This window comes from Pseudorasbora parva, chromosome 13 (genome assembly GCF_024679245.1).
Source record: "Pseudorasbora parva isolate DD20220531a chromosome 13, ASM2467924v1, whole genome shotgun sequence".
Taxonomy (NCBI): domain Eukaryota; kingdom Metazoa; phylum Chordata; class Actinopteri; order Cypriniformes; family Gobionidae; genus Pseudorasbora; species Pseudorasbora parva.
The window spans coordinates 4,219,928-4,245,699 of record NC_090184.1 but is presented as its reverse complement, the minus strand read 5'-3'; the positions used below and the strand labels follow the sequence as shown (position 1 = coordinate 4,245,699).

General features: G+C 39.5%; 2 protein-coding genes across 2 annotated transcripts in view; one reads left to right on the top strand and one right to left on the bottom strand.

Annotated features, from left to right (window-relative positions):
* LOC137038007 (phytanoyl-CoA hydroxylase-interacting protein) overlaps window positions 1-4,468 on the top strand; it is a 39,831-nt gene extending 35,363 nt beyond the window's left edge. The window contains exons 4-5 of the mRNA XM_067412444.1: window positions 1,604-1,721; window positions 3,290-4,468. Coding sequence (XP_067268545.1) covers window positions 1,604-1,721; window positions 3,290-3,824 — 653 coding nt within the window. The 3' untranslated portion in view covers window positions 3,825-4,468. The remainder of the gene's footprint in view (window positions 1-1,603; window positions 1,722-3,289) is intronic.
* Window positions 4,469-13,525: 9,057 nt separating this feature from the next.
* ppp1r3c2b (protein phosphatase 1 regulatory subunit 3C2, duplicate b) lies at window positions 13,526-18,086 on the bottom strand. Its single transcript, XM_067412443.1, has 2 exons — window positions 17,977-18,086; window positions 13,526-15,680 (listed from the first exon to the last, which is right to left on the bottom strand). The coding sequence occupies exons 1-2, from the start codon at window positions 17,997-17,999 to the stop codon at window positions 14,930-14,932; spliced, it is 774 nt and encodes a 257-aa protein (XP_067268544.1). The 5' UTR covers window positions 18,000-18,086; the 3' UTR covers window positions 13,526-14,929.
* Between the last annotated feature and the right edge of the window lie 7,686 nt (window positions 18,087-25,772).

The following is a 25,772-nucleotide window of genomic DNA, read 5'->3' as shown; positions in this document are numbered from 1 at the left end:
ACACCTGGAAGAGAAGACAATGCTGAATAAAGTCGTAGTTTTTGTTATTTTTGGACCAAAATGTATTTTCGATGCTTCAAGAGACTCAACCCACAGATGTCACATATGGACGACTTTGATGATGTTTTATACAACATTAGAAAGATTAGACCCTTCCTATCAGAACAGGCTGCACAACTCCTGGTTCAAGCTCTTGTTCTTTCCAGACTGGACTATTGTAATGCTCTTCTGGCTGGGCTTCCAGCATGCACTATCAAACCCTTGCAGCTGATCCAGAATGCAGCGGCGAGAGTGGTCTTTAATGAGCCGAAGAGAGCGCATGTTACGCCTCTCTTCATCAGACTGCACTGGTTGCCAATGGCTGCTCGCATCAAATTCAAGGCACTAGTTCTCGCCTACAAAACAACCACTGGCTCTGCACCAATATACCTAAACTCACTTGTTCAGACTTACACACCCTCCAGAAGCTTGCGTTCTGCGAGCGAGCGGCGCCTCGTGGTTCCATCCCAAAGAGGCATGAAATCGCTCTCACGGAGATTTTCCTGGACCGTTCCCACCTGGTGGAATGACCTGCCGATCTCAATTTGTGCTGCCGTGTCTGTAGCCATTTTTAAAAAACATCTTAAGACACATCTCTTCCAATTGCACTTGACCAATACAGAATAGCACTTACTGATCAACACAGCAACGACCAAAAAACCGCACACTCCCGGATCATATCTACGTCTCTCATCCAGATTTGTGCCTTCAGGCGGGTATGTTACATAGTTATCATAGCTATCATAATCCAGTGTACTGTATTTTGCGTATGTGAGTTTTTGTTGTAGATGGCTATTGCTGCGCGTTTAGCTAGAATGCCATACAAAACCAACCCATTGGGCCACTGAATCTGCATTAACGACAACAGCTGGGGCAACAGCCTTAGTCCTAATGGGTTGTTATCATGGCTATCAAAATCCAGTGTTCTGTATTTTGCGTACGTGAGTTTTTGTTGTAGGTGGCTATTGTAGATGCCTATATAAAAATAAATAAAAACAAAAACTTGTGTACTGTGCTAATTAATTGAGACTTCTTACAGCTCTTACAGGTTGTTGGCCTTGTTTGTTTCGGTGCTTCTATTGCTCTCCCTTTTTTTGTAAGTCGCTTTGGATAAAAGCGTCTGCTAAATGATTAAATGTAAATGTAAATGTTTTTATTCCCTTTCTGGACATGGACAGTATAGTGTGTAATACATTTTTAATGGAGGAACAGAAAGCTCTCGGACTAAATATAAAATATTTTAAACTGTGTTGAACTGTTCAACTGAAGATGAACGGAGGTGAATCATTAATGACATAATTTTCATTTTTGGGTAAACTAACCCCTTAACGTAATCATCATTAGACATGTTTGTGTCATGTCATGGGTACTAAGGCTGAAAAAAGAACAAATGTACAAATTAAAAAATGTTTATTACTTATCCATGCCTCTGCATATTGTGTTCAGATAGAAGACACTACCAATAGTGACACCTGTTTCTTTTTCTTGACTTCAAAGTCATGTTATTGATATCATAAGCACTTAGGGTATGTTATACTCATGGTTAATGTGTTGTTTTCTGCAGATTATGCTATGGATCATCTCCAGCAGCTGCTGGATAAAGCTCAGGCCGCTGCTGGGAGGCCGCTCAGGTTCTCCATGTTTTACCGCAACCAGAATCCCGAATACTTCCATTACGTGAGGTCAGTTCATCTGTCATCCCCAGTCTCGGCTGCTTTATACATAAATCTGTCCTTGACAGCTCTAAGACTACATTGATTTTTGATCTGCTGCGAGTCTTCATGATTTGAGAATGCTTGAAATGAATCAAAACTCTTTTTTTTTATTCACAGCCCTGGTCTTGTTTTACACTAATCTTCTTAAACACATTTTTCACCTTTTTAAGCAATATTAGAGGCAATTTTTTGTATGGACCCTTGTTTTGCCACAGAATAAAACATTTTAAAAGATGATTGGGACTTTTTATCTCACAGTACTGACTTTATATCATGCAAATCTGAGAAAAAAGTCACAATTACCCTTTTTAGTTTTTTTTTCAGAAACAAGCTTCCATAGTTTTGTATTTTGTATGCAATGTGTGTTTTCTGTTACTTATCTTTTTGTTATTAACTTGAATTGCGTACGTCTTTCAGCCAGAAGCTAGTTATTTTTGTCTATAAAGTTTTAAATATGGATATTTTTCTTACACAAACACATCACTTCACTTCAGAAGTCCTTTATTACCCTCCGGAGCCGTGTGGAGCAGTTATATGATGGATAGATGTACTTTTATGGACTTCATAAACAAGACAACAATTCACTGCCATTATAAAGCTTGGAAGAACTAGGACATTTTTAATATAACTCAGATTGTGTTCGTCTGAAAGAAGAAAGTCATACACACTTAGGATGACTTTAGGGAGAGTAAATCATGGGGCCTTTTTCATTTTTGGGTGAACTAACCCTTTAACTCAAATTCACGTCTGATTTCATTCTTCCACTTTTCACAATCTAATCAGTTCTCCATGTCTAAAGGGTCGTTCACACCAATGATAATAACTATAACAATAAATATAACTATAACGTTTTAATAACCATTATTATTGAGTATCAGGAAGTCCATACACTGAAAAATGGAATAAAGTAATTTTCTGCCAGTACATTATCTGGTAATTTTACGGAAATTTATGTTAACCCTTAAAGCAAACTAATGCAATGTGTAATTCAAAATACAGGTAAAACACTTTAAAAACTTCCTTCATATTTATACAGTACATTGTACCCTATTTTTAGACTTTTTTTAGACTTAAATGTACCACAACTTTAACTCCTGCAGAATGATATTTTCCAGCCGATGAATGATAAAAACATTGACATTGATTGAACATTGATTGATGCAAATGCTAATATAGTTATCATTATTATAATTTTTTGGTGTAAACACACCTTAAATCTAAGAACTGTCCTTCATTTTTTCACATTGAATATCCTGTTTTACTCTGAAATACATCAGCTTTCGAGAGTAGAAGGGGTTGCGTATGGAAGTTGTTATGAAATCGAAGCAGCGACTGATATTTCCTACTGTATGACGAACATCCGAGTGAAAGGAATTATCAAACAAGAAGAACAATTCAGAAGGCACATCTGAATGCTTCACTGGAAGATTGAGAAAAACTGTTCACAATAACACGCATTCGGTAAGATAGGGTGAATATGTTGAGATGTATTATTCAGTGTTGTATGATTGATTATTCTGCATGTCTCTACATAGATCAGAGTGTGGCGGTGCAATGCTCCCATCTTTCAAAGACAACAGTGGCAGTCACGGCTCCCCCATCAACGGAAAGCTACGTGGCGTCTTCCTCAGCTGCAACACCGAGTTCGACACGGGCCTCCCTCCCAAAGACTCCCCGTACGGCCCTCTGCGCTTCCAAATATCTGCCGAACGTCTCCTCAACCCGAACACAAACCTCTACTTCGCTGACTTCTACTGCATGTACACGGCTTACCACTATGTAGTGCTAGTCCTGGCCCCTATTGGATCGGAGGGGGATGACTTTTGCAAGAGCCGTCTTCCACGCCTGGACTTAGCATCCAATCCCTTCCTGACGTGCACAGCCGGAGACGTCCCTGTGTTTTGTCATGCCAGCGATGTGATTCTGGAGGTGTTGTTCACAGAGCCCTTGCTTCTGGAGCATGGCATCCTGGCTCAGATCAGCGGCCGTCCCCAGCTCATGAGCCTCTCCACTGCCAATGCCAAAAAAGACCCGAGCTGTAAGGTGTGCAATATCAGTGTGGGACGCTGAGCTGAGGATGCAAGCCGTCATAGGAAGTGCAACTCAAAAAATCAACATGTCCTCCAACCAATACGCCTATATAGGTCGGTTGTCACTTCCTTGAAATACGACCTATGGGAGCGTTTACTAAAGTAGCGCCCCTATCGACAATATTTTAATTGATGAAAAACGATGCAGAGGAGCGTTTACTAAAGTTGTGCTCCTATTGACAGCAGGACACTTTCATTTTAAAACATTTTTCCCTTTTATCGGCGTAATATTTCAGGTTTCGCATAGTTCAGTTGGTAAATCATTGCACTATATGATGTTTTTATTTAACAAGGTTCGGGAGGAGCTCGTTCAGATAATTGACACAGGTGGAGAGTACTCAGCTAATCAACAAAAGAGGTGTTTATATACGCAGCTTTCTTACCTCCATTTTGTTGACAGTTTATCAGCATCCCTCCACCACCCCTTCTCCACTTTTTGCTCTTTTTAGTTCCAAATCACTACTTACATACAGGGGGGTACTCTGGGTTCGGGCCGAAGTCCGAGCTCGAAGCCCTCCCCCCGGACAGCACGCCAAATACGCATTTAAATTTACTCTCTATAAATTATATGTAAGTGTGAACTCGTCAAACAACAACAACATGTGATCATACACTCTAAAAAATGCTGGGTTAAAAACAACCCAAGTTGGGTTGAAAATGCACCGACCCAACAATTGGGTTGTTTTAACCCAATGGTTGAGTTGTTCTTACCCAGCAATTGGGTTGTCTTAAGCAACATTTAACCCAACCACTGGGTTAAAACAACTCAACCACTGGGTTAAAACAACTCAACTGTTGGGTCGGTGCATTTTCAACCCAACTTGGGTTGTTTTTAACCCAGCATTTTTTAGAGTGTACGATCGTGAGTTCGATCCCAGGGAACACATGTGCTCATAAAGTGTGTATGCACTTTAAATCTCTGGGTAGGTTTAGGGATGGGGTGGGTGTAGTTGTAAATAAAAAAATTAAAAAACATTTCTAAATGCAAATATGACAAATGGTGGTAAAAAGTCCACACATTGCATTAAAATAAACACGCATTTTGATTGGTAACGACAGTCATACGTCATTTCATGACATCAGACGTAACACAATACTGTCATTATTTTTATGCCAGCTAGCGCATGACTTTAAAACGTGAATATAGGTCGTAATAAGGTGCTAGAAAAATTACCTATAGAGTTGTATTTTTTTGGAGGACAGTTTGGTAAAAATGGACCACCTCACTGACTGTGGTTTGGAAATGGACATTCTCATCAGAATCCCAAACGAGCTGAGTTTCCATTACAGATTTGCGCAAAACTTTTGCGTTTTTTCTAAATGTCGATAGAAAAACGTTTGCGAAATTACACCGTTTCCATTAACCGGAGTTATGCGACTAAAACAGAAGTTTGTTTTCCTCTCTGACGAAAAGTCATTCCCGAAATCATGGCCACAGATGTTGGTAGGTTTACGCATATCCCAGCCAGCGCACTAGTCATTATTTTTAATCGAAGGAAGCGGCCACGAATGAGGTGTTTCTGGGTGTTTCTCCATCATATCTGCTTCAAGGTCTTGATAAATTGTGGCATTTCTTGGTTTAGCATCCAGTATTCCCATAAATTCATACCACGTCATCTTTAAAGAATGATCAACTTTTACTTGCACCAGGTGACCTGTAAATGCAAAAACTTCCTTTTTCAGATTGCCTGAAAAAACACCTCATGTGAACGTAACATTTTTTTGTGATATACGGGAGTTTTTGTGAAATTGATACATTTCCATTGGGCGTATTTTCAATTCGCAATTTCAATTAGAGCAATTTGAAGGGAAATGGAAATGCAGCTACATTTACACTATGGGACTTGTTTCAGAACATGCCAAAGCAGGGCTCCCACGGGTCCTTGAAAATTTGTGAATCTGATTTTTATAACATTTTTATTCAAGGCCCTAGAAAGATTTTTTTTTTGAAAATGAACATGCATATATACAGGTCCTTAAAAGTGCTTGAATTTATTTTGTGCGAGAAATTTTCTGGAAAAAAATCCAAATGATTCCCTCCGGTCCACTAATGTGTTATGTTGCCAACACTTCGTGGCCTATAAACACTAGATTTGCGTTAGTAACACACATCCACGCGTTATGTTCCCGCTCAAAACTAATACTCAACGTTTTCAGTGCTTACACCGAACCCAGTCAATGACTGTATATTGTGTTCAATAAACATAAAACATTTGTGATAATCTGTTGCCCAAATATTTGATTTAATGTAATGTTCAATTGCTTTGCTTGTCCAGATAATGCAAACCCATAAGCAAGAAAATCTTAAAAGCATATTTGTATATCTTCTGGTTACATGAGCCTACGAAATAAATCAGTAAAATCCATGCAAAAGTTAATATCAGATAATTTTAAAATACAGTATAGGATGTACCGAATATTCTTCAGTTTTATGCAAAAGAGAAATACGACAAACATCAAATCTGTGTCATATGGCCAAAAATAAATTTGACACAGGAAAACTGTAACAATGTACATTCATATGTCTCATACAAGTAACCTTGCTTTCACTTAAAATGTGTCCCCACATTATTGGAGCTGGAAAGTCCTTGAATTTGAAGTTACCCAAGGTGTGGGAACCCTGCAAAGGCTTTCACAAAAAGAGGTAAGAATAAATAAGAAGAAGATGAGCACTGCATGAGGGCATGGTCTGATAGTCTAGCCACTAGTCATAAGGCCTGTGAGTCAACCATTAAGATCTTAAAGGGACAGTTCTCCAAACATGTTTCATCATTTACTCACCAGCATGTCTTTTAAAACCCGTATTACAACAAGGAGAAAAAGCAACAGAAAAGTGCTCCATGTGACTATAGTGTAATGTATTAAAAGCCATATGATAAAATGTGTGTCAGTTTTAGCTATAAATACACTTCCCTAACCCTCATCATCCCTCGCACACTATAACAAATCAGTCCCTCGTGGGTCAACACTTTATTTTACGGTGTCTTGTTACAGTGTAATTATATATTTAAATACTGAGTAATATGAATTAACCACATGTACTTACTATAAGGTTAGGGTTTGGTTGAGGGTTAGTTACATATAATTATGCATAATTTACTGTTATAACTATGGTAAGTAGATGTAATGTAACAAGAACACTGTAAAATAAAGTGTAACCTATTTTTCTCTTAATGCCATTGGACAAACCAACAACCAATCAGAGCAGCGAACGACGCATTGTCAAATGTCAACAGAGCTCAACTGCACTGTGTTGCCATGTCCACGTTTTTTTTCCGCAGTTGTTTTCTATGTCCGCGGGTTGAAGCGACTTTTATGTGATATATAGACCCATGAGTGCGAATTTTAGCAGGCAACCTTGCCAAAATAACACACATTTTACCCCCAGACGGCATTTTTCCCCCGGAGAACCCCCCGAGAAGCTATTGTTTAGGGCTAGTAGTTTGCGGGTTTTGTTGTAAAAACTTGGCAACCCTGTCTGCACGTGCGCTGGAATAAACGATCTTTGCCGGTGTTGTAAAAAAAATTTATAATTTAATGATACACAGAGTACTTACCCAACATGATCATCATTCCTCAGAGAAATTGTGAAGGTGAATGCATATACAAACAAGCTCTCCGTTCGAACAAATATAATATTTGGATATATTGTCTAAAGCCCGCCCTGATGATTTCATTGGTCCGAACAGTTTCTGTTCGGAGATAATTACTCCTCTATGGATTGAGGCCAGACCGAACTGCCCGACCTAAAAATGTTGTGGGCGGGGCTAAGTTCGGCTGGCATCCAGGCTACATAACCCTGTTAATTGAGCTCAGAATATCTTACATTGAGTGTGTATGCCAACCTTTTGTGGAAAAAAGTAATATAACATTATTATTATTTCATGACACTTGCAATTTGATGGTAGCCTAGAAATCTAGACACACCCTAGCGGCAGCAAATCTAATCTGCCCACGAGGGTGGTCTAGCAACTCTCAACACAGTTCTGAGCTGTAAAAACCAAACTCTGGTCAGGCCAATCACATCGTGTATAGAGTCGGTGGGCGGGGCTTAACAAAATGACGGCCGAGTTGCACTTGCGTGCTTCTAGTAAACACAGAAGCTAGTGAACGGCGGTCTCGAATCAGCTTTGACTGCGACTCTGGAAGACTTGGAGTTAAGCTTTTCTCTGAGAAAAGAACAAAGAACGGCACTGAAGTCATTCTTAAAAAGGGAAGATGTGTTCTGAGTTTAGCCGACCGGATACGGCGAAAGTTTAATCTATCAGCGAGCTCTGCTTCACCTTCGTTGCTCTGGTTGGTTGTAGCGCCATCCTATTGCGTGCAGAGGGAGTTTGAAAGACAACCGTTTATCCGCCCCTCGGATTGAGCCGTCAATGGTGAGTTTCTAGACCAAACATCTTGATGTGGGTCTGGCTTGTCAGGCTAACTTGATGGCTGTATATGGATGAAATGAGCTGTTCCGCTGGGTCCTAAAGTCAGTTCTTGAGTTTCTCTTGAGTATGCATTCAGATACACATGTAAACATTATGAAATCATTTAATCCTTTAATCATAAATCATTTTAATCTTGAGCATTTTTTCAGCTTTTCTGTGCGTACTTAAGCATTGCTCGCAAATTGACCCGCGAGGGACTGATTTGTTACGTTTTTTACTTTCAAGATAAACCCCTCGGATCCAGTAAAAAAATGTTTTATGTATTTGTGGTTCAAGTGTGACAAAAGTCCTGAGGTCTTAAACTCTCGATTTTTTTACTTTTTCCCCCCAAACAATTTTTTCATCCGAGGGACGGATGAGGGTCAGTTCACCCAAAAATTTACAATAAATTTGAATAGATGGCTTGTGGAAAAATAATTATGGGATCATTTTCATTTTGGGGTGAACTAACCCTTTAAGACTAAATCATGTTTAATGAATTATGTATGTAATTCTCTTTATTTTTATATAAAGTTTAATTTTGTGTTATCAGAGTCTAATCACTGGTTTTGAATCACCTGTAATCAGTATGAGTCTTTGAGTCTGTTGAAACATATATAAATGTTGAATTAAGTGTCAGAATGCTTTAACAGAAATAAATAAAACACTTCCAAAACTTTCTGCATGTTTGTATTTCAGTTTAGCTTTCAACAGTTTAATGTTTGAAAAAAACATATTATAATGTGGTACTGTTGCACATTCACTTATCTTTGCTTCCGAGTCTGAGTGATGGAGCATGATTTTTCAGTTTTTGGGTGCAAATGAAAAGCCTGGGCTGATTCAAGCTCCATACATTTAATAAAGTATATCAAAAGGAAAACAGCCTGAAGTTCTTTATTAAATATTAAGTTAAAGCTTTATTTTTTAAATAATATCTAAGTCATGTCAGTGTATTTTCCAAAATGTGTGCATCAAATCACTGATGTGAATTCCAAAACCTCTTTATTTGATAACTGAGAGCGTCTGCATGCTACGTAATCTGATCAAGATTATGATTATTAACAGGACATTTATAATCAGTCTGAACAAACACTGATCTCTCTGTCTGTCTGTCTGTCTGTCTGTCTATAAGAGCAGGATTTAGCAACACCGTTAAAACTCTCACATGAACATGATCAATTACAACGCCACTTTCACTTCCAGCTGGGATGATTTCATTATGCGAGGCATTTATCATGCAGTGTGAGATCAAAAACACCTGTAAAGGACATCTTTTCCTGATCAAGAGTTCTCATGCGTCAGTCCAAAGGCCTATGCCAGGTACCAATCCTTGGAATTAATAGATTAAAATGGATTAGTGACCGAGCCATGTCCTGGGATTTGATTGCACCTCCTTGAGGAGGAGGTTGTGCCCCAAATGAAATAATGTTTTAGTTAGAAACATTTGTATCCCAGTTAGATATCCCAAACGGAAAAATAGTTAAAGTTCTGTGAGAGATAAATATAACACCAATCATTAACACTATAGGTGGAAGCCAGGTGTATATTACTTATATAATAAAATACTTACTATAAAACATTTAAAGGGGTCCTATAATGTCCTTTTCACATGATAATATAAGGCTCTGGTGTTTCCAGAATGTGTGTGTGAAGTTTCAGCTCAAAACACCTGATTGTTTATTATAAAGGATGTTTAAAAGCCCCTATTTCAGGTGGCAACAAAAACACTGTTTTTGTGTGTGTCTCTTTAAATGCAAATGAGCTGTGGCTCCTCATCCCCTTTTCAGAATAGGGCGGAGCCTAAATGACAACAGCTGGGAGTGTGGAGACTCTCACACAACAGTCCAATTTGCGAAGATGGACGCAAACACTAACTGTTTGACCAACTTCATTTTCAGCAAATGTAGGTACCGCACGTCATATTTTGGGAATGTGCTTGTAAGGACGACACAGTGGCTAAAGTTACCATTGTAATGTCATTAGTTTTATTTTTAAGAAGTAATAAAAGGAGACAAGCCTTTCCTCTGTGTGCCTTTCACCTGGTTAACGGGTATCACAGTGTGTCTGCCGCTGCTTGGATATACACACACACACACACACACACACACACATGTTGGTCTATGTGGTTTACAGGGACTCTCAATAGGCGTAATGGTTTTTATACTGTACAAACCGTATTTTCTATCCCCTTACACTGCCTCTACCCCTAAACCTACCCATCACAGGAAACATTCTGCATTTTTACTTTCTCAAAAAAACATCATTTAGTATGTTTTTAAGGCCATTTGAATTATGAGGACATTTGATATGTCCTCATAAACCACATTTATAGTGTAATACCAGTGTAATACCCATGTAGTTATACAAATTTGTGTCCTCATAAACCACATAAACAGGCTCACACACACACACACACACACACACACACACACACACACACACACACACACACACACACACACACACACACACACACACACACACAGTCAAATTTTGAGAACTGTGAGATTTGTTTAATGTTTTTAAAGAAGTCTCTTCTGCTCATCAAGACTGTATTTATTTGATCCAAAATATAGCAAAAACAGTTTTACTGTGAAATATTTTTACAATTTATATATATGAGAATGATTTCTGAAGGATCATGTGACACTGAAGACTGGAGTAATGATGATAAATTCAGCTGTTTTACACTGGAGTAATATTTCACAACATTACAGCTGTTTTTGTATTTTTAATAACATTGAAATTGAAGATTAAAAATCTTCACAGAAGTGCTGCAGGTGCGTAATTTGACGATATATGAAAACTCATGTTCTGTTGTCCTATAATAATATAAATATCTTTCTAATATTTGCACATGTAAAAAAAATAATAATAATGGGTTACAGATATATCTATTCTAATTAAAATAGAGTAGACTTATCTGCCAGGACAAATAACTATTATTAGGGACAATAAATATCAGGGTAAATATATATATTAATATTATTACTAGCCTACTGCTTAGATTTCCAAAATACCTGCAGTACTCTGACTCTGCCACAAGGAAAAGTGTGTATGTCTGCTCAGAGCCTGACGTGACGGTAAGCACTTTTCCACGTCAAAGACCAGTTTTATAAAAATTAACTTTGCTATGGATTTTAGTGTATACGCACACTCTAAGATCAAATCTGTGTGTACGCATGTTTTATAAATGAGGCCCCTGCTCTCTGTGAACACAGTAGAGACAATCAGCGGTCCAGTGTATTTCTTGTTCACATTCCCTTCACAAATGAAATGAATCAACTGCATCCTCAGTGGCTAGATAGAGACATTTTATGAGTCGCTACAGGGAGTGTAGAATTATTAGGCAAATGAGTATTTTGACCACATCATCCTCTTTATGCATGTTGTCTTACTCCAAGCTGTATAGGCTGGAAAGCCTACTACCAATTAAGCATATTAGGTGATGTGCATCTCTGTAATGAGAAGGGGTGTGGTCTAATGACATCAACACCCTATATCAGGTGTGCAAATTTATTAGGCAACTTCCTTTCCTTTGGCAAAATGGGTCAAAAGAAGGACTTGACAGGCTCAGAAAAGTCAAAAATAGTGAGATATATTGCAGAGGGATGCAGCAGTCTTAAAATAGCCAAGCTTCTGAAGCGTGATCATCGAACAATCAAGCGTTTCATTCAAAATACTCAACAGGGTCGCAAGAAGCGTGTGGAAAAACCAAGGCGCAAAATAACTGCCCGTGAACTGAGAAAAGTCAAGCGTGCAGCTGCCAAGATGCCACTTGCCACCAGTTTGGCCATATTTCAGAGCTGCAACATCACTGGAGTGCCCAAAAGCACAAGGTGTGCAATACTCAGAGACATGGCCAAGGTAAGAAAGGCAGAAAGTCGACCACCACTGAACAAGACACACAAGCTGAAACGTCAAGACTGGGCCAAGAAATATCTCAAGACTGATTTTTCTAAAGTTTTATGGACTGATGAAATGAGAGTGAGTCTTGATGGGCCAGATGGATGGGCCCGTGGCTGGATTGGTAAAGGGCAGAGAGCTCCAGTCCGACTCAGACGCCAGCAAGGTGGAAGTGGAGTACTGGTTTGGGCTGGTATCATCAAAGATGAGCTTGTGGGGCCTTTTCGGGTTGAGGATGGAGTCAAGCTCAACTCCCAGTCCTACTGCCAGTTTCTGGAAGACACCTTCTTCAAGCAGTGGTACAGGAAGAAGTCTGCATCCTTCAAGAAAAACATGATTTTCATGCAGGACAATGCTCCTGCATGAATGCTAATGATATGGTATGATATGGCCTCCTTGTTCACCTGATCTGAACCCCATTGAGAACCTGTGGTCCATCATCAAATGTGCGATTTACAAGGAGGGAAAACAGTACACCTCTCTGAACAGTGTCTGGGAGGCTGTGGTTGCTGCTGCACGCAATGTTGATGGTGAACAGATCAAAACACTGACAGAATCCATGGATGGCAGGCTTTTGAGTGTCCTTGCAAAGAAAGGTGGCTATATTGGTCACTGATTTGTTTTTGTTTGGTTTTTGAATGTCAGAAATGTATATTTGTGAATGTTGAGATGTTATATTGGTTTCACTGGTAAAAATAAATAATTGAAATGGGTATAATTTGTTTTTTGTTAAGTTGCCTAATAATTATGCACAGTAATAGTCACCTGCACACACAGACATCCCCCTAAAATAGCTCAAACTAAAAACTAAAACTTCCAAAAATATTCAGCTTTGATATTAATGAGTTTTTTTGTGTTTATTGAGAACATGGTTGTTGTTCAATAACAAAATTAATCCTCAAAAATACAACTTGCCTAATAATTCTGCACTCTCTGTATAGGGTATAAACATGGCGGACAGTGTAACCGAAATAACAGCATTTCGACGCCAAGGCAACAATACAACCACAACAACTCAGCTCAACATAACCCCGCCCCCTTTGTTGTGTGTTCCTGGGGTTTATGTAAATTTCAGGGTTAGTGATGTCACTAACCCAGGAGGAAGCTGTAGTTCCTACCAGCCGTTGGTTGTAGTCATTAAAAAGTGATTTCTTGGAAAGAAAATATTTCCCTTTGATTTAAACTTTGAGCATCGTAACTTTACAGATGTTGATTATGCTCAAACAGCAACATAACACACCAACTAAAGTTACAAAAGTCAAATCATCATCAAGGACTCCTCTAAAATGATCCACATAAACATAGTATTAGTGCTTAATCTTACAAAATTAATTTATTTGATATAATTAAACATTTCTCATAAAAATACATTATCCACAGTATGCAAAGTTTTAATAAACGTTCCCACAATTCATCAATATTCACATTTTCTAAAAAAATATTTCTGGAAACAGTGATAATGGCACAGCATTTCGGTCAGTTCTGGTAAAAAATACAACAAATTTAGGCTAATGATTATGTTTTAGTTAACTGGACAATAAAATGCAAAAAAGTTGGCTTAACTAGTGAGAAGAAGTTGGTTCAACAATTGTTGGATCAACCTAGTATTAATTGTAAATTCGATTTGTAATTGTAAGTTAACAAGCATACAAGTTGCAACAAGTTAACAATTCTGGGTGCATCATGCAAAACTCATCCACGGCTCCCAGCATGCATTGCGGCATAAAGCATGTCCCCGTTGTTGAGATTCATGGGCTGATGTCTGTGGGAGTAAATCTCACAGAAGGTCAAAGCGCTTAATGTTCAATCGGTTTAAAAACTTATTCAGCTTTTCTGATTAAAACCATGCTGGATCTTTTCTAGCATCGATAAAACAAAGTTAATAGTATATTGCTCATATTAAACTCAGTCATAAAATTAATGAATTAAACCACTACACAATGATTTAATTCTTATTCAGCAGCCAGAGAAACACTAACATTAAAAGGTTCTCAAGCTGATAAAAACATACAAAAAAAATTCAACATAAAATCACAAAACCGATAAAAACTCAATCAACTGAACAAAAGATCGTAAATTGGGGGATGTGACCTTACTCAATTAATGGAGTTGAGTGAACTTAAAAATGCTGTGCCGCAAGTTGCCATACAATTTTAAGTTATGTCAACTTTTCTTTTTTTACAGTGCAAACGGGTCGAACTGCAAAGTCATGCAGACACAGTGAAGCTGTCATTCATTGGACAACAGCCGATTGAGCGCCACACACATAAATATAGTAGTTTTTGCCATTATTATTGTCCCATTCGGAAACGATAAAAACGATAAAATACAGTAGTTTTTGCCATTATTATTGTCCCATTCGGAAACTATAAAAATGATAAAACGATAAAAACGATAAAATGCAGTAGTTTTTGCCATTATTATAGTCCCATTCGGAAACGATAAAAATGATAAAATACAGTAGTTTTTGCCATTATTATTGTCCCATTCGGAAAAGATAAAAACGATAAAAACGATAAAATACAGTCGTTTTTGCCATTATTATTGTCCCATTCGGAAACGATAAAAACTATAAAAACTCAATCAGCTGAACAAATGATCCTAATTTGGGAGACATGTGACCTTACTCAATTAATGGAGTTGAGTGAACTTAAAAATGTTGTGCCGCAAGCTGCCTAACAATTTTAAGTTATGTCAACTTTTCTTTTTTTACAGTTTAAACGGGTCGAAGTGCAAAGTCATACAGACACAGTGAAGCTGTCATTCATTGGACAACAGCCGATTGAGCGCCACACACATAAATACAGTAGTTTTTGCCATTGTTATTGTCCCATTCGGTGACTCCAAACGCAGCCGGTAAGTAGGAAGCACAGAACTCGATGCGCTCGCGCGGATCTAATCTTTCAGGAACGCTGATGTTAAACTCAAACACGTCAGTCCCAGGTTCCCCGTAGCACTGATCCAGGTACGTACACGGTACGTCCAGGTAACTCCGCCAGGAGTCGAAAGTAATCCGGATGTGTACCGCTTTCTCAAAGCAGACATTCTTGACGCGCACGGTTCCCAGAATGCATCGCTTGCTGACCTCGCAGCTCTCCAACAGCACCATGTGATCCTGAAGCCGGCTTCTGAACGCCTGGAAGTCTCTGCAGGGCTCCGGGAACCTCAGACTCAACCCCGAAGTCTTCAGAGCGGGCTCCGTGGGGCAGCTCAACTTCTTCAGTTTGGGTATTTTCAGCGGTTCGTGTGGGATTTTGTCCTCTTTCTCGGAGAACAGCCGCACTGTGATGAGCGAAAGGCCTTTGGCATCGGCGAACGCGACGCGTTTCTCCCTGCGGCCGCTCTTGATGAGGCCTGAGTGTCTGAACTCAAACAGCGGCTGAGGGGAGAGGCAGGGCCGCAGGGGTTTGGGAGAAGGCACCGTGAGCAGATGGTTGATGTGAGGAGAGCCTCTGCACCTGAAGCCCATGTCCACAGATCTCACGGAGACAGGCGGGCCAAACCGCGACATCACACTGGAGTGGGAAAAATGGCATAAAATTATGATTACTAGGATTTGCTTTACTTTAGAATCAGGGCTTGACATTCATTTTGTTGCTCAGCAGTTACTGTGGCTAGTGGTTTTCTAAAGTTACTACACTCTAAAAAAATGCTGGACTAAAAACGATCCAAGTTGGGTTAAAAATGGACTAACCCAGCAATTGGGTTGTTTTAACCCAGCGATTGGGTTGTTTTAACCCAGCAATTGGGTAGTCTTAAGCAATATTTAACCCAACCACTGGGTTAAAACAACCCAATTGTGTGGTCAAAACAACTCAAACGTTGGGTTAAAACAACCCAATTGCTGGGTTAGTCAATTTTCAACCCAACTTGGGTTGTTTTTAACCCAGCATTTTTAGAGTGTAACCACTTAGAATTTTCACTGGCCAACATTTTGACATCAACACCATGGGGGAAAACTGCCATATAGATATTTTTAATATTATCTCATAATTTGGCAGCAGGTTTAGGCTGCTGTCACTTTAAGAGCTGACATGCGGATCCATTATACTGTTACACATGCGTTTTCTTTTTCAACTGTTTACAGTCACTTAAAACAGAACTGACCATGTTTATGTGAATACTCGCCAAGACCGGCATTTCGACATTATTTTGTGTGTATTTGTCTGTTTAAGCGCAATAAGCAGCGCAAAAAGAACTCAGATTAGTACTGAGAGGCGGCTTTATGTGTGCACACAAAATCTGCAGGAATGAGTAAAATTATACACAATACTCGCAGTCCCACGGCAAAGTTCAAGCCCTGTAACAGCAACAATATTCATCCGAAGCAAATGAAGCGAGTGTGTGAGTGAGAGGAGGGTGTGTGTGTGTCACTCGCTGTCGGAGAGATGAGAGGGCGAAGAATCGAGATGCTGGTGTCGTGTGTCTATTCTGAGGAAAATAAGTATTGGAAGTGTTTCATATATTTCAGGATCAATATTGTCAATAGTGACTACGATACACACCAACGATGAATTACACACACATTTGGTGGGTCAAGCCATTGTTAGAATCCAATTTTACAGGGTTCCCGCATTGTTTTTTAATCAGTGAATTTCTATGCGATAACGGACAAAACGTCCTGCAAAAGCTTTCATAATGTTAAAAATGAAGAAATTTACAAAAGTTACATAATGTTCATAATGAGGTTAATTTTTGTTTTGAGCTTTAGCAAGAGGTTTGTTCTCACGCGTCAAGCAGGTTCGGTTGAGCTTCTGTTCATGTTCACTGATCAGTGTTTAATGCGTAAAAAAGCCTTCAATCTGCTCGTCATATAAAGCGATCAAGTCTCTTCAGAAAATTTGCGTAGCTGTCAATGGAGGGATAGAAATCTCTCAGATTTCATTAAAAATATCTTGCTTTGTGTTCATGATGAAGGTTATGACTCTTACGGGTTTGGAACGACATGATTTTTGGGTGAACTTTCCCTTTAAATACATGCTCTATACTTGGAAAATATATGTATTTAATGTAAAACGGCCAAACAAAGTTAAGAAATGCAACAAATCTAAACATAGAAAAGTCAAAGACCTGCAAGATATCAAACAATGTAAAAATGTAATCTTAAATTATATTTCCCATAAAATAATGGCAATAAAAGTTGTCCAACTCCTATATATATATATATTATAATTCTGAATAAATCAGGCAAATCTTTAACTCTGAGGACCCCTTTCCTATTTCCTGCTCATTGTGGATGTCACAGTTGCCCTCCATCCCGATGTGCATACTATCCATTCTATATAGTATGTGACATTATTCAGCATTTAGGGTTTTGGGATGCAGGGTAGGACACATAGTCCTGAAAGTTTTATATTTTAAACAATGTTGAAGTCTTTTTTGTAATGTTTATTAAGGCAGCAACAACTGAGGAAGGTAAATAATTAATACTGAAAAATAAGAAAAACGAAAAAGTATTTTAACACTTGGCTCCTTTACCGAAGATCAGTATTACATAATTAAAGACTTTACACTGTTGTTGGACGGATCAAATTACAATGGCATGTGTCTGATGGAGTTAAGAAGTGAATAAATGTTCATTTTTAGAAGCAGAAAATGCATGTTAAAATAAATATATGTTGATAGATCATATTTTTACTAGAAACATATTGACTGTAGAAATTCCCATGACTTTTCAGTGGCCAGTTTTATTACTGTACATTACTTATTCATTCCTGAAATTTGTTGAAATTTGTCGATTTGTTGAAATTACCCAATATTTCTGAGTTTTTTTAGATTTAGTATTGTGCCTTAATCAGACAATAAACTTACTTTGCACAAGTCATCTTCAGCATATAATAGTGAAATCCTCCTTCAGAAGTCCTTTTCTCCCAAACCAGACACACTTTAAACTGAGCCGATGCTGTAAAAACATACACACAAGCGGTTTTAAACACAAGTTAGTAAATTAATAACTGTCACATGCATATTTTACACAAACTTCTAATACATAGTAAAAACATTCTTACTGTGCTTTAATTTTGATCGATGTATTATTAGCTGAAATCCTTAAAAATGGTATATTTTGTATTTGTAATGTATTGATTGTTTTGTATTAAAGGACACGTTTGTGATGCCTCTGACTACCTGCTCGTCTGCTCATCTGAGCTCCAGGAAGTGTTGTCATCCTTTATAGACGCCTGATCCCTCCTCCAAACTCAAGCCAATGAGCTTTAGAGACCAGACAGGACTTAACCAGCTATATTTATGACCTGATCTGTGCGCTGAAGAGTGTAGGACACCAAATCCTACAGGGCAAGCTTGATAAGTATCAGGGACATGAATGTACAGGATACACTGGTAATATATGCATAAGAAATGTATTGATAGGGCTCATTTATTTGACATAATGAGTGGCACTTATGCCATTCTCAATGCTAGAGCAAATCTCCAAAGACAGTGATGATATTTCTATCTAATGCCATTTATGTAACAGTGAAATTAACATAATTATGCCTTTGGACTATGAGGAAAAGCATAAAAACTCCCCAGGGCCATTTACCCATAAAGCAAAGCAGCGAGCGTGATGTTTAACCTCATTAGGCTTTCATTCTTCATGCTTGAGCTTCCTTTACAAAGAGAGGCAGAGGAAAAGAGATAGAGTTACGGCGAGTGCCATATCAGACCTGTCCTTCCGCACGTAACAGGAATCAGTGTGGTTTGAGCCTGTGCCAATCAATGAGAAATCAACAGAAATGACATACTGACTCACTGACGGGTAGCTTTACTAATTATTAGTCATGAGAAAAAATGATTTGGTAATGAAAAATTCCACCGCAGTGTGAAAAGTATTTTAAGGGTGTTTCGGTTCGCTTGGTTCATTTGATCCGGACCAAAAAAAATACCTGAAGCTCGGGTCCGCTACTTCACATTGACGTTTTAAACATTGAACCTAAAGGCATAGGGATACGTTCACACCCCGATTGGTTGGCTTTTATTATGTATATTTCATGACTGAATGTACCAAACATCCCAATCAATGCTTTGTTCTGGGCTGACATATTCATATATTCGTATTTTGACAAGCTGAGAACTCGTGACGAGCTTATGAAGTTTTTAAAGGAGTCAATAGCGTCGCGAATAAATAAAAAAATAAGTTGATGGAGATTTGTGGGATGCACATCCAGGGCACGAAGCTCCCGTTCCACCACATCCCAAAGATGCTCTATTGGGTTGAGATCTGGTGACTGTGGCGGCCATTTTAGTACAGTCAACTCATTGTCATGTTCAAGAAACCAATTTGAAACGAATGAGTCGAGCTTTGTGACATGGTGCATTATCCTGCTGGAAGAAGTAATCAGAAGATGGGTACATGGTGGACATAAAGGGATGCACATGGACAGTGCTCAGGTAGGCCGTGGCATTTAAACGATGCCCAATTAGCACTAAGGGGCCTAAGGTGTGCCAAGAAAACATCCCCCACACCATTACACCACCACCACCAGCCTGCACAGTGGTAACAAGGCATGATGGATCCATGTTCTCATTCAGTTTACGCCAAATTCTGACTCTACCATCTGAATGTCTCAACAGAAATCGAGACTCATCAGACCAGGCAACATTTTTCTAGTCTTCAACTGTCAAACTTTGGTGAGCTCGTGCAAATTGAAGCCTCTGTTTCCTATTTGTAGTGGAGATGAGTGGTACCCGGTGGGGTCTTCTGCTGTTGTAGCCCATCCGCCTCAAGGTTGTGCGTGTTGTGGTTTCACAAATGCTTTGCTGCATACCTCGGTTGTAACGAGTGGTTATTTCAGTCAAAGTTGCTCTTCTATCAGCTTGAATCAGTCGGCCCATTCTCCTCTGACCTCGAGCATCAACAAGGCATTTTCGCCCACAGGACTGCCGCATACTGGATGTTTTTCCCTTTTCACACCATTCTTTGTAAACCCTAGAAATGGTTGTGTGTGAAAATCAGCGGATAGTGAAATACTCGGACCGGCCCGTCTGGCATCAACAAGCATGCCATGTTTAAAATTGTTTAAATCACCTTTCTTTCCCATTCTGACATTCAGTTTGGAGTTCAGGAGATTGGCTTGACCAGGACCACACCCCTAAATGCATTGAAGCAACTGCCATGTGATTGGTTGATTAGATCATTGCATTAATGAGAAATTGAACAGGTGTTCCTAATAATCCTTTAGGTGAGTGTATATATATATATATATACAGTATATCTTCTGTGGAGATCTCAGGACCCAAAAAATGTCCATCCAATGGTAGGATTTCCTACCTGCCTGTCAAATGTATTTGCATAACTTCATGCACCATCATCAGACATCCCACGTCATCAGCACGTCCCATGAGGCTATGCAGAGTTATAGACACACAGGGCCTGTTCAAATACACACATTTGTGGTCTTGGCCACTTGAGAGTGTGTACACAATAGGAAGTGAGTGAGCAAGTCAGTTAAAAACCGCAACGCTCTGTGCTCTTAATTCACATATTTCAAGACTTAGCGTATCCCATCATGCATCACGTTTAGAAATTAACACTAAACGGCCTGAAATCGTGAGATGTTGATGCCAAAAGCGTAGTATGTCTGAATGCATAAAATCAGTACGTGAAGAGACGCCGGATGACCTACAACTTCCAGTGAGATTGAGACATTTAGTCCTCAAAGTTGACATTTTTAGAAAAATGGCCAAAAGTAAGGATTTGAGTGAGCTTGACAAGGGCCATATTGTGATGGCTTGACGACTGGGTCAGAGCATCTCCAAAACTGCTCCCGGTCTGCAGTGGTCAGTATCTATCAAAAGTGCTCCAAGGAAGGAACAGTGGAGAACCGGCCACAGGGTCATGGGCGGCCAAGGCTCATTGATGCACGTGGGGAGCGAAGGCTGGCCAGTGTGGTCCAATCAAACAGACGAGCTACTGAAGCTCAGATTGCTCAAGAAGTTAATGCTGGTTCTGATAGAAAGGTGTCAGAATACACAGAGCATCTCAGTTCGTTGTGTATGGGGCGGCATAGCCGCTGACCAGTCAGGGTGCCCAAGCTGACCCCTGACCCCGCCGAAAGCACCAACAGTGGGACGTGAGCATCAGAACTGGATCACGGAGCAATGGAAGAAGGTGGCCTGGTCTGATGAATCATGTTTTCTTTTACATCACGTGGATGGCCGGGTGTGTGTGTGTGGCTTACCTGAGGAACACATGGCCCCAGGATGCACTATGGGAAGAAGGCGAGCCGGCGGAGGCAGTGTTTGGGCACTGTTCTGCTGGGAAACCTTGGGTCCTTCATCCATGTGGATGTTACTTTGACACGCTCCACCTACCTAAGCATTTCCCCCTTTTATGGAAACGGTATTAACTGGTGATAAAAAATGGCTCTTTAAAGTGAAAATTGCAGGATACCACTTTTAGCAGAGCAGGTGTCTGTGGCTAAACATGCTATATTTCACACTGAAGGGCTATAAAAAGCCAATGTAAAATCGCATTGACATGATCAAACATCATTCTGTGGGGGTATTTTGGGGGGAAAGCATCAAAATACAAACATTACAGAGATAAAATGAGACAGGACTCATTTGATGAGAAGTCTGACTTGTTTTTTAGGATGTAAATGCATAACGACAGCGCTTGAATTTAGCAGAAACACACTGCTGTGCATCTCTTTGAAACACTGTCGCTGCTCTCCCGCTGACACGACTTCAGTAGGTCTGTCAGAGGAAGACAAAACAGCCAAGATCAGTGTTTCCAAACCTCTTTTGTCTCAAAACCATCTTCGACAGCTAGTCAGAAAAGTGTTCATGAACTGGATATCATTTAGCATCATCAATAGCACTATCATAATAGTCACTTTTTGGACTGAAACAGACTTCCTCTCAAACTGAGGCACAGAATCTCAATTCAGTTTGACAGCACTTTGACTGGCAAAACTTAAATCTTTCCGTGTACCCTCTGGTTGGGAATCGCTTTTGGAAGAGCTGAAGCAATGTTTTTTAAATGCCCGAGGTTGCCTAATGACTTCATGCAACTTTACAGATGTCTTGTTTGTTTCCTGACGATGGGTAGATGTGTGGACTTCCTGTGCCTCATAACATAAGACCTCACTCTTCATTCCAGTGTATTTGCACAATGCATTAGCCAATAGCTGGATTGTGACCTAGTTTTGTGAAAACAGATGAACAGTTCTCTGTGATATATGCCAGAACTGATGATGGACAGTGTGGCTTCCTGTGTCGGAAGGCAGTGTGAAATCGGAAGCTGTGGCACAGGCCAGTAAGTAAAAAAAAAAAATCCCCATTTTACCAAGTATTTCATTTATTGACGTAAGTGAACACTGGGCGTGGTAAAGTAGCAGATAAAAATACAACAGCAATACTCCTGAACGATTATTGTACTTTTTAAAGGGATAGAGAAATGAAGTTAAGTTTTTATTAACAAAATTTCGGAAGGAGCACGTGCAGATAATTAAACCTAATTAAACGCAAGTGGAACACATCAAGCTAATCTACGATAAGAGAATAACTCTAATATACAGCTCTTATATATATATTAATTATATATATAATTAAACGTATGGATGTTTTGAATTTATATATAATCAAAACATCCATATAACATCCATAAAAATTAACAAAGTTAAAAAATAAACGAGTTGGACGTAGCAGTTCTGTGCCAAATACACACACACACACACACACACACACACGCACGCACACACGCACGCACACACGCACGCACACACACACACACACACACACACACACACACACACACACACACACACACACACGTCAACCAGAGCAAGAGTGTGCTCATCAACGATCTGTCAGTAGCGCTGGCATTTTGTTTTAAGACTGCAAAATCATGAATGTCACCAAAGAAGTGTGTTTCTGGTGTGAGGGAAAGATCACCTTGTTCAGCTTTCCAAATAACCAGCGTTAAGGGAACAGTGGATGCAGTTTGTGTTTCCGGAGAGAAACCGCAGGCGGAGAGTGAAACTGCATCAAATGTGTGTTTTGTTGGCAATTGGCATGTAAGTGATAATGGGATATTCCATTGTGTCTGTGTGTGTGTGTGTGTGTGTGTGTGTGTGTGTGTGTGTGTGTAGCCATGTTTTTGTGACATGAGGATTGAGGACACAAATGTGTACAGTCTTGTTCAAAATAATAGCAGTACAATGTGACTAACCAGAATAATCAAGGTTTTTAGTATATTTTTTATTGCTACGTGGCAAACAAGTTACCAGTAGGTTCAGTAGATTGTCAGAAAACAAACAAGTCCCAGCATTCATGATATGCACGCTCTTAAGGCTGTGCAATTGGGCAATTAGTTGAAAGGGGTGTGTTCAAAAAAATTGCAGTGTCTACCTTTGACTGTACAAACTCAAAACTATTTTGTACAAACATTTTTTTTTCTTCTGGGATTTAGCAATCCTGTGAATCACTAAACTAATATTTAGTTGTATGACCACAGTTTTTTAAAACTGCTTGACATCTGTGTGGCATGGAGTCAACCAACTTGTGGCACCTCTCAGCTGTTATTCCACTCCATGATTCTTTAACAACATTCCACAATTCATTCACATTTCTTGGTTTTGCTTCAGAAACAGCATTTTTGATATCACCCCACAAGTTCTCAATTGGATTAAGGTCTGGAGATTGGGCTGGCCACTCCATAACATTAATTTTGTTGGTTTGGAACCAAGACTTTGCCCGTTTACTAGTGTGTTTTGGGTCATTGTCTTGTTGAAACAACCGTTTCAAGGGCATGTCCTCTTCAGCATAGGGCAACATGACCTCTTCAAGTATTTTAACATATGCAAACTGATCCATGATCCCTGGTATGCGATAAATAGGCCCAACACCATAGTAGGAGAAACATGCCCATATCATGATGCTTGCACCTCCATGCTTCACTGTCTTCACTGTGTACTGTGGCTTGAATTCAGAGTTTGGGGGTCGTCTCACAAACTGCCTGTGGCCCTTGGACCCAAAAAGAACAATTTTACTCTCATCAGTCCACAAAATGTTCCTCCATTTCTCTTTAGGCCAGTTGATGTGTTCTTTGGCAAATTGTAACCTCTTCTGCACATGCCTTTTTTTTAACAGAGGGACTTTGCGGGGGATTCTTGAAAATAGATTAGCTTCACACAGACGTCTTCTAAGTGTCACAGTACTTACAGGTAACTCCAGACTGTCTTTGATCATCCTGGAGGTGATCATTGGCTGAGCCTTTGCCATTCTGGTTATTCTTCTATCCATTTTGATGGTTGTCTTCCGTTTTCTTCCACGTCTCTCTGGTTTTGCTCTCCATTTTAAGGCATTGGAGATCATTTTAGCTGAACAGCCTATCATTTTTTGCACCTCTTTATAGGTTTTCCCCTCTCTAATCAACTTTTTAATCAAAGTACGCTGTTCTTCTGAACAATGTCTTGAACGACCCATTTTCCTCAGCTTTCAAATGCATGTTCAACAAGTGTTGGCTTCATCCTTAAATAGGGGCCACCTGATTCACACCTGTTTCTACACAAAATTGATGACCTCAGTGATTGAATGCCACACTGCTATTTTTTTGAACACACCCCTTTCAACTAATTCAACTAATTGCCCAATTGCACAGCCTTAAGAGCGTGCATATCATGAATGCTGGGTCTCATTTGTTTTCTGAGAATCTACTGAACCTACTGGTAACTTGTTTGCCACGTAGCGATAAAAAAATATACGAAAAACCTTGATTATTCTGGTTAGTCACATTGTACTGCTATTATTTTGAACAAGACTGTATAATGACATGGGTATGACAGGTATTACAGGAGAGGGTGAAATATGATGACATTACCCATGTCCCCACTTTTCAAAATGCTTATAAATCATACAGGATGAGTAAAAATGCAGAATGTTTCCTGTGATGGGTAGGTTTAGGGGCTGTGTGTGTATAGCTCCGCCCACTGCACAAGCTTGGCTGTTTTTGGAAAGAATTGGTACACTGTATCTGTCTTTCATGAAGGTATGAATGAATGAGATATGAAGGATTTAATGAGGCTAAAGTATACCCTACCTGTGGTCAGTCTGCACAAATGCCTATTAACATGCTTGTTTGCTTTGCGGCCCCTTTAAATTAAAAAAAAAATTAAAAGACCAAGCATCTGATCTACGTCAGTGCGTCCATAAATCATTCTACAGCATCATTGGCAGGGCGGCCAGAGCTAATTTGGACAATGTGAACATGGCTAGTCTTTTCTTCCCTCTTACACGATACATCTGAGAAAAAACACTTTACAAACAAGAACAAATAGGCGGGGCTTGATTTAGTCTGTGGGGAATTAATGGATGGTGGTGGTTTGCTATTGGTGGATCTCATGTGAGTGACAGGTTTGCCCCGCCCTCATCAGAGAAGAGAAGAGAAGAGAAGAGAAGAGAAGAGAAGAGAAGAGAAGAGAAGAGGAGAGGAGAGGAGAGGAGAGGAGAGGAGAGGAGAGGAGAGGAGAGGAGAGGAGAGGAGAGGAGAGGAGAGGAGAGGAGAAGAGAAGAGAAGAGAAGAGAAGAGAAGAGAAGAGAAGAGAAGAGAAGAGAAGAGAAGAGAAGAGAAGAGAAGAGAAGAGAAGAGAAGAGAAGAGAAGAGA

Bases quoted from the DNA above. Each gene is read 5' to 3' on its own strand.
- ppp1r3c2b (XM_067412443.1), bottom strand. From the start codon at position 17,999: ATGCTGAAGATGACTTGTGCAAA. The intron at 15,681-17,976 runs GTAAGTTTATTG...TTCCCACTCCAG, and splicing joins CTGAAGATGACTTGTGCAAA to TGTGATGTCGCGGTTTGGCC.